The sequence below is a fragment of the Lagopus leucura genome, unplaced genomic scaffold (assembly GCF_019238085.1).
Source record: "Lagopus leucura isolate 7727_CA_CO unplaced genomic scaffold, USGS_WTPT01 Super-Scaffold_100002, whole genome shotgun sequence".
NCBI classification, from domain to species: Eukaryota; Metazoa; Chordata; class Aves; order Galliformes; family Phasianidae; genus Lagopus; species Lagopus leucura.
Window position 1 is genome coordinate 66,872,092 of NW_024962263.1, and position 12,763 is coordinate 66,884,854.

At 38.1% G+C, this 12,763-nt stretch overlaps 1 protein-coding gene across 4 annotated transcripts in view; it reads left to right on the forward strand.

The window, feature by feature from the left end:
• NBN (nibrin) overlaps nt 1-7,655 on the forward strand; it is a 24,941-nt gene extending 17,286 nt beyond the window's left edge. For all 4 annotated transcript variants that reach the window (XM_042869959.1, XM_042869958.1, XM_042869956.1 and 1 more), the window contains 4 exons: nt 1,213-1,368; nt 2,353-2,466; nt 3,355-3,404; nt 6,340-7,655. In XM_042869959.1, coding sequence (XP_042725893.1) covers nt 1,213-1,368; nt 2,353-2,466; nt 3,355-3,404; nt 6,340-6,370 — 351 coding nt within the window. In that variant the 3' untranslated portion in view covers nt 6,371-7,655. The remainder of the gene's footprint in view (nt 1-1,212; nt 1,369-2,352; nt 2,467-3,354; nt 3,405-6,339) is intronic.
• The last annotated feature ends 5,108 nt before the right edge of the window (nt 7,656-12,763 follow it).

Sequence of the window (12,763 nt, forward strand, 5' to 3'; positions counted from 1 at the left end):
CAGTGTCGTTAATACTGGTACGGATGTTTATATTAGGTAACTACTGAAAGACAGACAAGAATGAGATCTCCTTGGCTGCTCTAAGGAGGTTCATTGGGAAATGAAACAGATGGACCATTGGGAAAACTAATGTAACGTATGGTGCTTAATAGTAAATAGCATACTGTTATAGGTGAGATTACTGTGGGAGGATGAATTAATGAAAGAGAATAGGTGGGAATGGCAGTGCATCAGAAATGGAAAGATTCTGTAGAGAGAAGAGTGCAGCTAGTCCACAAGCAGCAGGATTTTATTTTATTCTTCATTTAGCACGGGTATGCAGTACAGTTCAAGAAAAGGGAAGTGCAAGTATACCAAAGTGCAGGGTCATCTTAGATTATATTACAATGAAATAGCAGTGCTGTACCTGGGCTAGACCTGTCCCTGAAGATATTGTCTGTTACTTGTCTTCCACCCAGACTTCATTCTTAATCTATGTAGATCAGATCCCAAGGTGCAAAGTAGTCATGCAGACTAGCCGACAGATGAGTGTTTGCATACACAAGATAAAGTTGTTTCATTTATCAGATTCAGTTTATCATTACAAAGTTGGTCTAAAATTAAATCTGTAGGCTAGAATTGAGCCGAAGACATTCAACGTATTCTTCCTTGGAGCTTCTGTTAGAATAAACAATGTTTATTCTGTTAGATTAAACAATTAAATTAGTCCAGGTTAGAGGCAGAGTGGGGGAGAGAAGTAATTCTTAGATAATAGCTTGAAAGAAAAGTATGTATAGTATACTATATAATATATGTATATTAAGTTCTTTACAGGGAGAGTGATGAGGTGCTGGAACAGGCTGCCCAGAGGTTGTGGATGCTCCATCCCTGGAGGTGTGCAAGGCCAAATTGGATGAGGCCCTGGGCAGCCTGGTCTGGTGTTAAATGTGGAGGTTGGTGGCCCTGCCTGTGGCAGGGGGTTGGAGATTCATGATCCTTGAGGTCCCTTCCAATCCTGGCCATTCTGTGATATCCTAGTAAAATGAGGTGCACTAACCTCATGATTATGACTGCAGTTTTTAATAATCCTGTGCTTTCAGCAGATGTAAATATGGGAGAAATAAATTCACGTAGCATCAATCTCTGATGGTAGTATATGAGAAGGCAGTGAGAGATACATTTTATGTCATTTCATACACTTAAAGTGCTCCGTTCTTTTTCTTCCCATATAAGAACCACAACAAACTTGAAGATGACTCCAGCCATCTTCCTAGCAAACTTCTGTTGACTGAGTTTCGATCACTGGTTGTCAGCTGTCCAAGACCAAACAGCCCGACTATTAGAAATACCAAATGCAGGGGACAGAACAATTTCAAAACGTTCAGAAAGGTGTGTATTTGAAATGGTCACAAGATGGAACTGTTTAAAATGTTAGGAAGTACTTCCTTAATGCTGCAGAAATGTTCCTTAGTACAGTAGAAAAAATATTCTGAATATTTTTAAGTTGATAATAACCACAGAAAACTAAACAGTTTCAGTGTCATACATATTATTAACAAGTATTTTTCTAACTCACCAGAAAGTACTGGGTTGATAAAGATTCTTTAGATCCTCGTAATTTCTTCCAAGCTGCTACTTATTCTGAGTTGCTAAGTGATGCCCAGCATAACCTTAGTGAAAGCGTAACTTGAGGTTGTACCTCCAGAAGTTTGCAATTAAACTTCTCCAAAGAGAATATGCTGATTCTGAATCTTGCATTTTAGAAAATAACATCTGAATAATTAAATGGAACTGAAATTAATATCTTACTTTTGTAAGACTATTGCTTGCTTGGCTCCTGAGGATAACTTTAAGAAAATTCTTAGTGTTTAGTGTAAAAGTACCTATTTATATTAAAAATAACTACAAATATATTTGTGTATATGCCATAAATATTTCTAGTGAGGATTATGGCTTAAGATCACTGCAATTGCATTTCACTAAAATATAATAATGTTCATCAAATAATGAAGCTTCCAGCTATCTGTAAGTAGTCATTTTAGAAAATATGTAAAATTTCTGATAGTATTTTAGTTGCCATCCTTCTGTAATAGATGTTTATGTATTTTGATGTAAAATAGATTCTATCTGTAAAAATCAGTTTACAATGTTTTCAGATTTCATTTAGTGTATATCATATTTATTAGCTATTTTTTGTTTCCTTTGGCAAAAGGAGGGAATCAGTAGCTTGCAGTAAATACTTTTTTCCCTTCAGTCTCTTTTAAGTGTAATGTCTGATAAATGTTATTCAGAGAAAGACTGACTTTCATTGCTAAACTTTTTCCTGCATTATGCTTGCCTTGCATTGTAACTTTAAGAATTTATTGTCTCCAGGTCCCTTATCCAGGGGCTGGGCAACTTCCATACATTATTGGAGGATCAGATTTGGTTGCTCACCAAACTAGAAAGAATTCAGAACTAGAAGAATGGTTAAGAGAAGAATTGGAGGTAAGGAATTTTTTCTCAAAGATGAGCAAAACCAGAACTTCACTCCTGAAAATGGTCATCCTGACCTGTGGTCATTTCTGAAATACTTGGAAATTTTACTTTTGGAATAAAGCTCAGCAAATTAGCTGTTACATGTGCATTAGAAACATTACTGAACGCCAGAAGACAGACGTAAGGCTTGAGTTTTGGTTTTTCTTTTTTGCTGATAATTTGAATTCATTTTACATTAAGAATTCATATAGTCAGTAATAATGATTTAAATCAAAATCAGTAACATGAAAGAGTTTTTTTTTGTGTGTGTTTTTTTTTTAGTAACTGAAATAAGCAGGATGATAAATTGTGGTTCCTACAAATGTGACAGAGAGTCAGGAAGAACTTTTGTGTAGTAATCTTTGTTTAAATTGTTACAATGTGCAGTTGATACTCTGTGTTCTCTTGAACAGAACAGAAAATACCTGAGTAAAATTCTGTTGCAATATACTAAGAAATGCACTGGGAAGTTTTATGCTTTTTTTCTCTTTTTACATAGAACTTTATGACAGCACTCACCAGCACTTTCATTTTCCAGTACTTTCTTCAAAAGTACTTGCTGATGATCCATACTTTATTTCCATTGCCTGATCAAATCCCATTGTTATCTCTTTTTTTTTTTTAGTTCCTGGATGTAGATAATGCTAATTAAGATTTCCCTATAATCGGACAAAATTTCCCCTATTTCTACACTGCCTTGAAAAACAGAAGGCTAATTTCTGACCAATTCACAAACTGATCTGCTAGTTGGCATCAGTAGCCAGCCTTGACTAATGAAATATATTACCCATCATGAACTTGCATGGAAAAAGTATGTTAGTTCTTAATATACCGTGTTGAAAAATCCTGTTTTTTCAGGAACAGAATCGACGTGCCAGAGAAGAATCGCTTGCTGATGATCTCTTTAGGTAAGAGGTTTATGCTTATGTTTATAAAAGATGTATCTTTCATCATGTCTCTTTTTTTTTGGACAAATGCCAGTTCTGCAAAGGCTGTTTCTTTGCCTATTCTCAAAGTCTCTTGTATTTCCATGTATGGAATTATACTCAAGCTAACTTTCAATTACGACTCTCAGTTGTTGTTTGTTTGTTTGTTTGTTTTTGCTTTAAACTTCCACTTTAGAATTACCCTAATAATTTTAAAAGAACATTCTCAAACGAGAATGTTGCCATTTCCTGTCTCTTGTCTTAGTTCTGTGTGGAGCCAGAAGTTGAACTTTTGGTGTTCCTTTCGGGTCCCTTTCAGCTCCTCAGGACACTGCGTGATTCTCTGACTGATTATTCACAAAGACTGGAAGAGATTTCCAGAGTCAAGCTCTGTGCGTTTGCTTGATGAAACAGTTTGGTGTTAGATTTAAGCCGGTCATCTGAATTCCTAAGGAACAGTTCTGGAGTTTGTGACTTTAGTGCTAGCCGTGGTACTTGTCTATTTGTGCTGAGGGACCTAAAGTAAGGAATGATATTTCTGTGAAAGAAGGGATCATCAGAATGATCTTTTTTAACCTTTGAGGTAATGACTCCCAGAAACTTAACAATGTATAAATACACCTAAATGTTATATTTCCTATGCTTTTTGGCATAATTCATTGTAGTAGTGGTTTTCTTCCATTTTCCCTTGTTTCAGTTGCTTACTACTTTTCCTCATCTCTCTTTTGAAAGAGTATGGAAAATCATCTTATTCAGTTGATTTCTTGTCTGGCCACTTTCAACTCCAATCTTAAATTTCAATGCTCTATAACTGCTTTCCAGATGTTCTATGCCAAGTTTGCTATCTTATCCAGGTTTTATGTTTGCAGTACATTTAAATGCATGACAATTACGAATACATTTATACAAATACATGGTGCAGCTTGATTGCTGTGCTAGAAAATTAACTGATCTGAAGTATCTTGATTAATTTGAACCTTTCAAAAGCAGTGGAAGCTTAGATAATTCACGTGCATTCATGCTTAGAACGGTTTTGACCTTAGCGCCAATTTATTTGGGATAGTGGCACGTCCCGAAGTTTCCAAAAATACTCAAACACGTAATTTAATGTTCAGCAGATTGTAACCTACTTCTAATTTTGTCCTTAATCCTGAGCAAAACTGGTTGGTGTGATGCTAATTTTAACAGCTGCAATTTCCCCTGAAAATTGCATTTGAAAATGAAATTAGCAACACTCATGCTCCAAGGTAAAGATGAGTTGGAAAGAAAACCCATACCTTCATCTACTTTTGATTCGGTACAGAGAGAAATGAGACGGAAGGGAAGGAAATATCTTTCTGCTAAGACTACAAATAAATTGGTTATGCTTAGTAACACCCCTTTGTGCCCTTCATTCCCTTTTCCCAGCAAAGCCTTTTGTTTCTTTGTACATTTATGCCAGCGATGGAATCTCTGTAGCTTTCTTTCTGGTCCAAGCCACAGTCACTGTAGAGTTTCCTTTCTCAGATACTGTTTGATTTCATTCTGTTTGGAAAACATCATCCAGGATTCGTTTAGCATGAAAAATGACTGAAGGTGAGATGGAGGATTAAATAGAAAGGTGTTGATGGTGGTCAGTGTGATCTTCTCCATAGACAGTCTCAGATGGAGTTGAAGCTGGAACCCTGCCATCAGGACACCATGAAATGTCTCCTCTGATTTTATCAGTTCTTCGAGATCTCTGAATGTGTTTTGGTGTCCAGGACATCCTTAAATGTTACAATTGATTTGTAACAATGTTCTAGCAATGAAGTCAAATGAGATTGAGTATAAGGGTCTCATTTTGGTCAGCAAAGCTTTAATTATTCTCTCATTTTTATGTGAAGAAGCAAGAAACCACTGTGTGTCTTCTGACCTGACATGCATTTGACAAATTCTAAAAACTGTACATTTTGGTAGAAAAGTGTAGATTGTGAAGAAAGTGGTGTTTGTCCAAGTGACTGTCAAAATGACATCATACTGAGTATCAACATGTGTACAAGCCATTCAGAAAAGCTTACTGTATTAACAGCTTGTGTTGTTCATTAATAGTTAATAATAGAGCGTTGCTTTCAGAGGATACATGTTTCATGTGTTAGAGCAGTAAATTCTATAATAGCTTTGTAATTATATGGTGATGTAATTTGGCTCAGAAGTTGTGACATTTTCCTGCCTAAGCAAAAAAAAAGTCCTAATGAATGAGCTCAGAATGAGTGGAAGTAAAACTGCCCGATCATTTGTTGTGTCCGTAAGTTATCCACGCGTGAGTACAAAGCATATCAGAATTTCAAAGAAGGGACATGGGATTTGGGGAAGTGAAGCACAAATGAAGAAAAAGAAGGCCAAGGGATGTAGCACAGGAAAATCGTAAATATATTGCTGTAACTCAGAAATCTAATTTTTTTCCAGAAAGTAGATACTAGTAACTAGAAGTCAATCAGAAGCTGTATAAAGATAAAACAGGGAATTGCTGTATGGGTGTAGGAGGCAATAGAAGGATTTTTGCTGAATGAGTTTTGGCTAAATGTAGATTGCTGTGAATGTACAGTACTCTTCTACCCCTGGCCTCTGGACTTTTTTTGCAGGGTGTCTCAGTTATATTTGGATACTTACAGGCTTGGAGAATCTTGCTTATATGTGGGATAGACAGAAAGATTTTGAGTAGCTAGGAAAGGAGCCAGGGAAGAGTGTTACCTTCAGTTCATGCACAGGTTTAACTTCTCCATTCTTCAGTCAAATTGTAGCAACAATAATTAATCACAGAGATGCAGTCTGGGAAAGGACTGAACGTTGCCTAATCCCTTGTTATAATTGTATAATAAAATCATTTGCGTTACATTCTTAAATTTAAATATCATGGAGCCATGCTTATTTGTGACAACTTCTTTTTTTGTTGCAGGTATGATCCTAACGTGAAAAGGAGAAGATAAATTGTGACCTGAATTTACAGCAATTCTGTATCAAAATATGCTTTCTGCTCCACTGATGTGTTTGCTGGTTACAGCATGTAATATATACACATGTATGACTATCTGAGCTATCTGCTACTGTATGACTTGTTTTTAAATCTTGCTTTTAATACAGAAAAAGAGAATTTTCTTTCAAGGATTGTACATTCAAGACCTTAACGTTTTTGTTTCAGAGTAATGCTTAGGAAAATACTGCATGTATTTAGGATTTAATTTCAGGCAGCTTCTTTCTAATGTTCACTTGTCAATGCTATTGGAAGGGGGGGACAAGAGGGAGAAGAAAGGAAGCTAGGATCAGGCCTTGTTAGTTAATTAGCTGTTTGTCTATTATCACATTTGCCTTGTGAAAGTTTTTGAAGAGGGCGTAATCAAGACAAAGAAGTTACACTAAACCTTAAATATTTCTTATTTACTCAGGCACAAATTGAATACTAATCAACTCCAGCTTCTTCCTGTTCTTGAAGTTGGTAACAACAGATTATTTACACATAAACACCAATTTTTTGTGATGGCAAATATTTAAACAAATCTTAGTATTAAAAAATGAGAGCTCTTGCCTCATTCTCAGTATTCAAATAGTCAGTATTTGTTTGAACATCTTACAGCTGGGTTAGAAACAGCCCTGTAAACTCAGGAAAATTTTGCAACAGCAACAAGCAGTTCAGTTATGTGCTTTTTTTTTCTTTGGGAGAGAAGAGAGGCAAAGATTGTTTTTTTCTCCACCTATTCTCTTTCCTTTGCAAATAGGAAAGAAGTGTGTTTGAAAATGGCTGCTGTTTCTTCCTCATACAAATGGTTCTTAAAAAGTTACACGATGACAATCATTGTACAAGAGTTTATATACTTTCCTATAGTATCACGTGAAAATCATCATAGAATCATCACAGAATGGCATGGGTTGAAAAGGACCAAAGTGATCGAGTTTCAGCCCCCCTGCTATGTACAGAGCGGCCAAATCAGCCTTATTAATTTCTCCAGAGCATATATTTGAAAATTGTTTTCATTTGCAGTAGAACTTGAGACAGATGGGGAGGAAGACGAGATTTGATGATTTTCACAAGTACAACGAGGAGACTTGTGTTCATTTTTTTTTCTTAATTCAATAGAACATTGTAGTTAAGGGAATTGAATGTAAGTCTTGTGCTAACTGATAAATACAGAGTGCTGTTCCTTTCAAGGGACATGATCAGTTCTACTTTCTGAGCTACTCAGAATTTTTTTTAAATAAAGTTCATTTAACAGAAAAGTATGCTTCAGGTTGAGAAGCGTGAACCACTCCCCTCTTTGAGCTGCCAGTTACTACTCATTATTTTCAATAGAATAGAGGATTTAGCTTTACTCCATCCTCCTTTTATGTCAGTAGATAACAGCTGTCCCAATACTGCTTGTAGAGACTTGTCCCTGATTTTTAGCATTGTAGGAGCTTTTCCATCAATGAAAGAAGAAAAAAGTTGAAAATTCAAGATCAAGTTGTGGCAGGGAAGCCAAATAAACGCTGCTCCTTTTTGAAATAAGGTCATTTTTCCAGTCTTGAAGATTCAGGCCAAGAGAAATCGAAGGAACTGGTCTCACGAGGGAGAAAAGGACGTTAATTGAATTCTTGAGCTCTTTTTCAGGGATATTGTCTTAAGAGTTAGGAATCTATTAAGAGATTTAAGCGTAGCTAATGCCTAATGATGGTAGCCTTCTCAGTGGTTCATTAAGTAGAGCAAGTACTAGTGCTACTGTTCTAAAAGATTTTGGAGATGGAAATAAAACAGCTTTTCTTCGTCATACTTAAGTTCAGCTCAAAAAGCCTTGAAGTTGTTCACTTACATAAAGCCGTGATGAAGGTGGACAGTAGTTCTATCACTGTTTATAAGATGGTAGGATCGCTTTTCTTATGTGATGTGCCTGAATCTTTAACACAGCAGTCAAGGTGAACTAGGCTATTTCAAACCACTGTGTCATGTTTCAGCTCCGAAGAGCAGTGCCCCAAGATCTATGTATGTCAGTAGCAATTATCCTGAAGTCAAACTGGTTACATGGTCTCAGACAAAAAAATATTTTGTGTTCAAAAAACAGTTGTTCCTCATTTTTTTTCTTTGTGGATCCTTGACTGCTCAGGGATGGACAAAAAGATACACAGATTGGAAGATCGATAGCTCTGAATTCAGCAGATGGCCATAAGGTACGTTGGTACTGTAACTTACATCACAGCAGGGGCAGATCTCATCCACCCACCACCTTTAGTGGTTCTTCAGCTATTGCAGCATTTGCTGGAAGAGCTGTACTTAGTATTAGTCGTTGTACTGTCAACGTGAATTTTTCTCATCTCAAAATTCCCATGTTTTTATGTTTAAAGCTCTCTGTTCTAATGGATCTGAGTCCTTGCAGACTGCTGAGGATGACCTTTTTGATGGTAGTTACTAAGCAGAATATCAATGGACAAGATCCTTCAGAAAGCTTCTGTTTACCTTTGTATATAATTGATAGAAAAAAAACTCTTCTTTCTTGAAAAACTCGTAACAGAACATACCATGGGCCTTGTAAAAGAACATAAAAGCCAAGTGTTCTGCTACTCAGACTGCAACTTGAGCAGCCCCAGAGGCACAGCTGAGACCACTCTTGTGTTCAAGTTGTAGCAGTTAGGGCTTCTCACATCCAGTTCCCCACATAGTTGATTTAGCAGCCTTGATTCTTTTTTTTCAGTTTAGCATCATAGAACTGATAGATTCACCCATCATGCAATTAGGTGAGCACCTAAATAGAAGCCCTTGGAGGGTTCTTCATAAATCTAGTGATGTTTCTCTGTGCCAGCATTTCTCTGCATTCTCTCACAGGCAGCTGTGAAACTACTTTACTAGGGAAGGTGGTTTCCTATTTTCTCCCACTGTATTAGAAATTACTGCTCCTGCTTTGGGGCTGCAATTCTCTCCATGGGGAGATTTGTACTCACACATTTAATTTCCCTGTATCACATCTCTATACAGAGTGACTTCTCGTGAACGGTAGCCTTTTACTGAGCATTGTGTAGTTCAGAACAACTGCTGCTGTATGCTTTGGTTTTACAGATGGTTTCTGCCCTTTGGTTTCAAGATTCAGATGAACTTTTTTTTTTTTTCCTCTTAGTGAACTTGTATGGGGTTAACTTAGCATCTGCAACTAAAAAAACATTTACTAACCTAACTTGGACCTTTGAGCTTTCTCTAATCCAAATCACAACCTAAAAGCATAGCACACTTGACTAAACTCTGCTTATAGCTGTATTTTTTGGATAAAAAAGCAGCAGCTTTATCTACAGCACTTTCATTTTTCTGAGTAACGAACACTGAGGGGCTGTGGGTCTGCTTTCTTTAGAACCATCTTTGTTCACATTGCTCACAGGAAGGAGATGCACACAGTATACAGACTAAATATACTTTTTATTAGCAAGGCTTTTAGAGTACAGTCTTGCATCCAGCAGCTTCACTGAGCATGGTTCCACACAGGCTGAATTAACTCACACACCCCTGGAGCAGGGCCCAGGTGCTGCATCTGTGCAGGAACATCATCCTCACTCTCAGTTTCCACTGATTTCCTGCCTTTCCCATGTCTGTTTGGGAAGCCACTGCCTTGGGCAAAGCTACCGGGACTTTTTCCCTCAGACTGTTGAGATTCGTGTTCCATTTCTTTCCACCAGTGACAACCCACATCTCACTCCTGCCCTTACTTTCCATCTCTCAGGGCTGATGCAGCAGGGGGTGAGGGCAGGGCAGGCTTCTCCTGCGGCACTGCACTAATTCCTGTGGTCTGAAAATGTGTTTCCCATCAATTTCACATTCGTCTGCTGACCACCATTCCTCAGTCAGAGGAATCAAATCACATTTCACACCAAGCTTCAGCTCATAGCTGGCATACCAGTCAAAGGCAGCTCTGAGGCCTACCTCCACCACAACCAGCTCTCCTAACATCAGTTCTTTTGTACAGAAAATTCATCTTCTCCCCCTTACTTCCCCCCCATACACCTTGCCCTTCTCTTGCTTCATTCAATGTATGGAATCCCCAGTCACATTTGGCCATACCCAGTATTTGAATCACAAATTGGCCTCATCTGACTGCACTCTGCTCATTCTAGTATCTTCATTCCTAAACCAAACAGCAACACACGTGTATCATCTTCCTTACTGTTATACCCCTCACACCTCCTCTTAACAAGTTTTGATGACCACCATCACTACATTCCAATTTCCCCACCATTTCTATATCTCCCCAGCCAGCAGCATGCCCCACCATTTGCTTTAACACTGTTTGCACCATTCTGCCTCATCTCTGACCCTCAGAATCTCTCTTTCTCAAGCATTAGTTGCAGCACCAGATCAATATAATTTCCTCCTCCTGAACACCATACAATTTTGCCTCACCACATATAATTTGACTTGAAAGGCCAAAGGAAGTGGAGAACCCTCATCTGCCATCAGTTTTCACACCTGAAGATGAAACAAGGTTTGTATGCAAGCCTTGGGAAAGTTTATCATCTCATCAAAACTGAGGTTTTACTCACAACTCAAAGGAGAATCTACTTCAGCTGACAGCAGATACCATCTATGTGTTATGTTTACACTGAACTTCTAAAAAAGGATATGACCTAAACGTACTTCAGCAAAAGCAGAAATAGTGAAGCCTGACGCACTGTAATGTTTACTTGGTACCTCAAGCTCCAGCTGCCTTGCATGAGAGCAGGAAGCGTGGGTGAGTGAATATAAATCTTCAGCTCATTTAGAACAGGAAATCTGCAACCAGAGCATCAGATCTAACAGGAATGGGCAATACCAGAGCAATGACTTTCCAAAATTTTGCCAAACAGATGTGAGGCGACAGGATTTTGAAAAAGAGCACCTCAGCATTCATACAGCTGGTCCTACCATTAAACATGAAACTCTTCCTTTTGCTCAGGTCATCCCCTTGAAAGTCTACAAATCTTTCACTTCCTTTCCTCTAGAATTGTGGACAACATTCTAATTTATATATCAAGTTAAAAAAAAAAAAAGCCAGGATTCTGTACTGTTTTTTTAAATAGATGCAAGTCCACAGGGGCATCCAGGAACTATGCTAAATTTTAGTTGGTTGAAGCATCCACCACAGGCAGTATGGTTGTATACATGCACATTGCCACTGATCTCATCATGAAGAGATGGGGGAGGAAAATGTAAATTTATTGAATTTCCAGTAAGAGTTGGGCTTAATATGCCCTTTAAGTAAGAAATTATCATTGCTATAAAGTCACTAGCATGCAGACAGGTGCAACAGGATATCAGGGCACTAAGCCTGAAACATTTCAATCTGCATTGACAAAACCATCCCTGGAAGAGTGCTTAGCCTTACTGCAATCACTACTTCAACCCAATCCTTGTTCCTTACACCGAATGTGTGATTTCACATTTCCTAGTGCAATTCAGGCTTTGAGGATTAGCTCAGACATCTTAGAAGTGTACCATATTCCCCCCCAAAGACAGTACTGTCTTGCAGAAAGAGCTGTTTGTAAAGCAGTGTCTAACTTAGTCACCCGGTGTCACCAAAGCCTTCCTTTGTCAATGGCATTTCAGATTCCTTTGTTTCTGCTCAACAGACCAGGCATTGTGGTAACCTCAAACAAAGCATGCATTCATGCATTCTCTTCCAGGTTGTGCAAGGAAAATGAATATCCAGAAAGTTCTTCTGCCAGTGTGGCTACTATGCTCCCATCTGGCTCTAACCCTCACCAAATAATCCACACTGGTAACAGAAAATCAGAGCCAAATGGTTCTAAAATATTAGCCAAGTGAAAATGCAACAGCATAAACCTTACAGAGGATGGGAGCCCACTACGCTCTAACACCATGTGGGCTCTTTTTGCACCTATAGGCTTTTAAGTTTAAGTTGCTCAGATTCTTTACTGCTTTCTTCTATTGTTACTTACTGGTCATTACTTGTTAATTAGCATGAAATTGTTGGGAGCTGAAAGATTTCACACCCTTTCTTTGTCTCTCAAGAGCAAGTTACCTAAAAACAAGGTAAATTCCTTTTCTCTCCAACTGCCTGTGCAAGACAGGCCTGCCTCAAAGTCTAGGTCTGTTTAATGCTGTAGGAAATTAAACCAAGTGCTCCATTTTTCTGTCTCTCATCTTTTTCCCTGTTTAAATGTTGCAAGAGAAAAGCTACAGCCATCTCCTTCTACCAAACTGTTATTTTTCATTAGGCAACCATCACAAAGAAATTAATTGAAGAGTGCCTACACAAGAGGCCACAAGGACAACATGACACCTCCCAACAACCCCTGCAGTGTTGGGGACCAGGGACCCATAGCTATGGGATGCTCTCTGGTGTCCTTTACTCAGCATATAGGCCCTGTTTGCA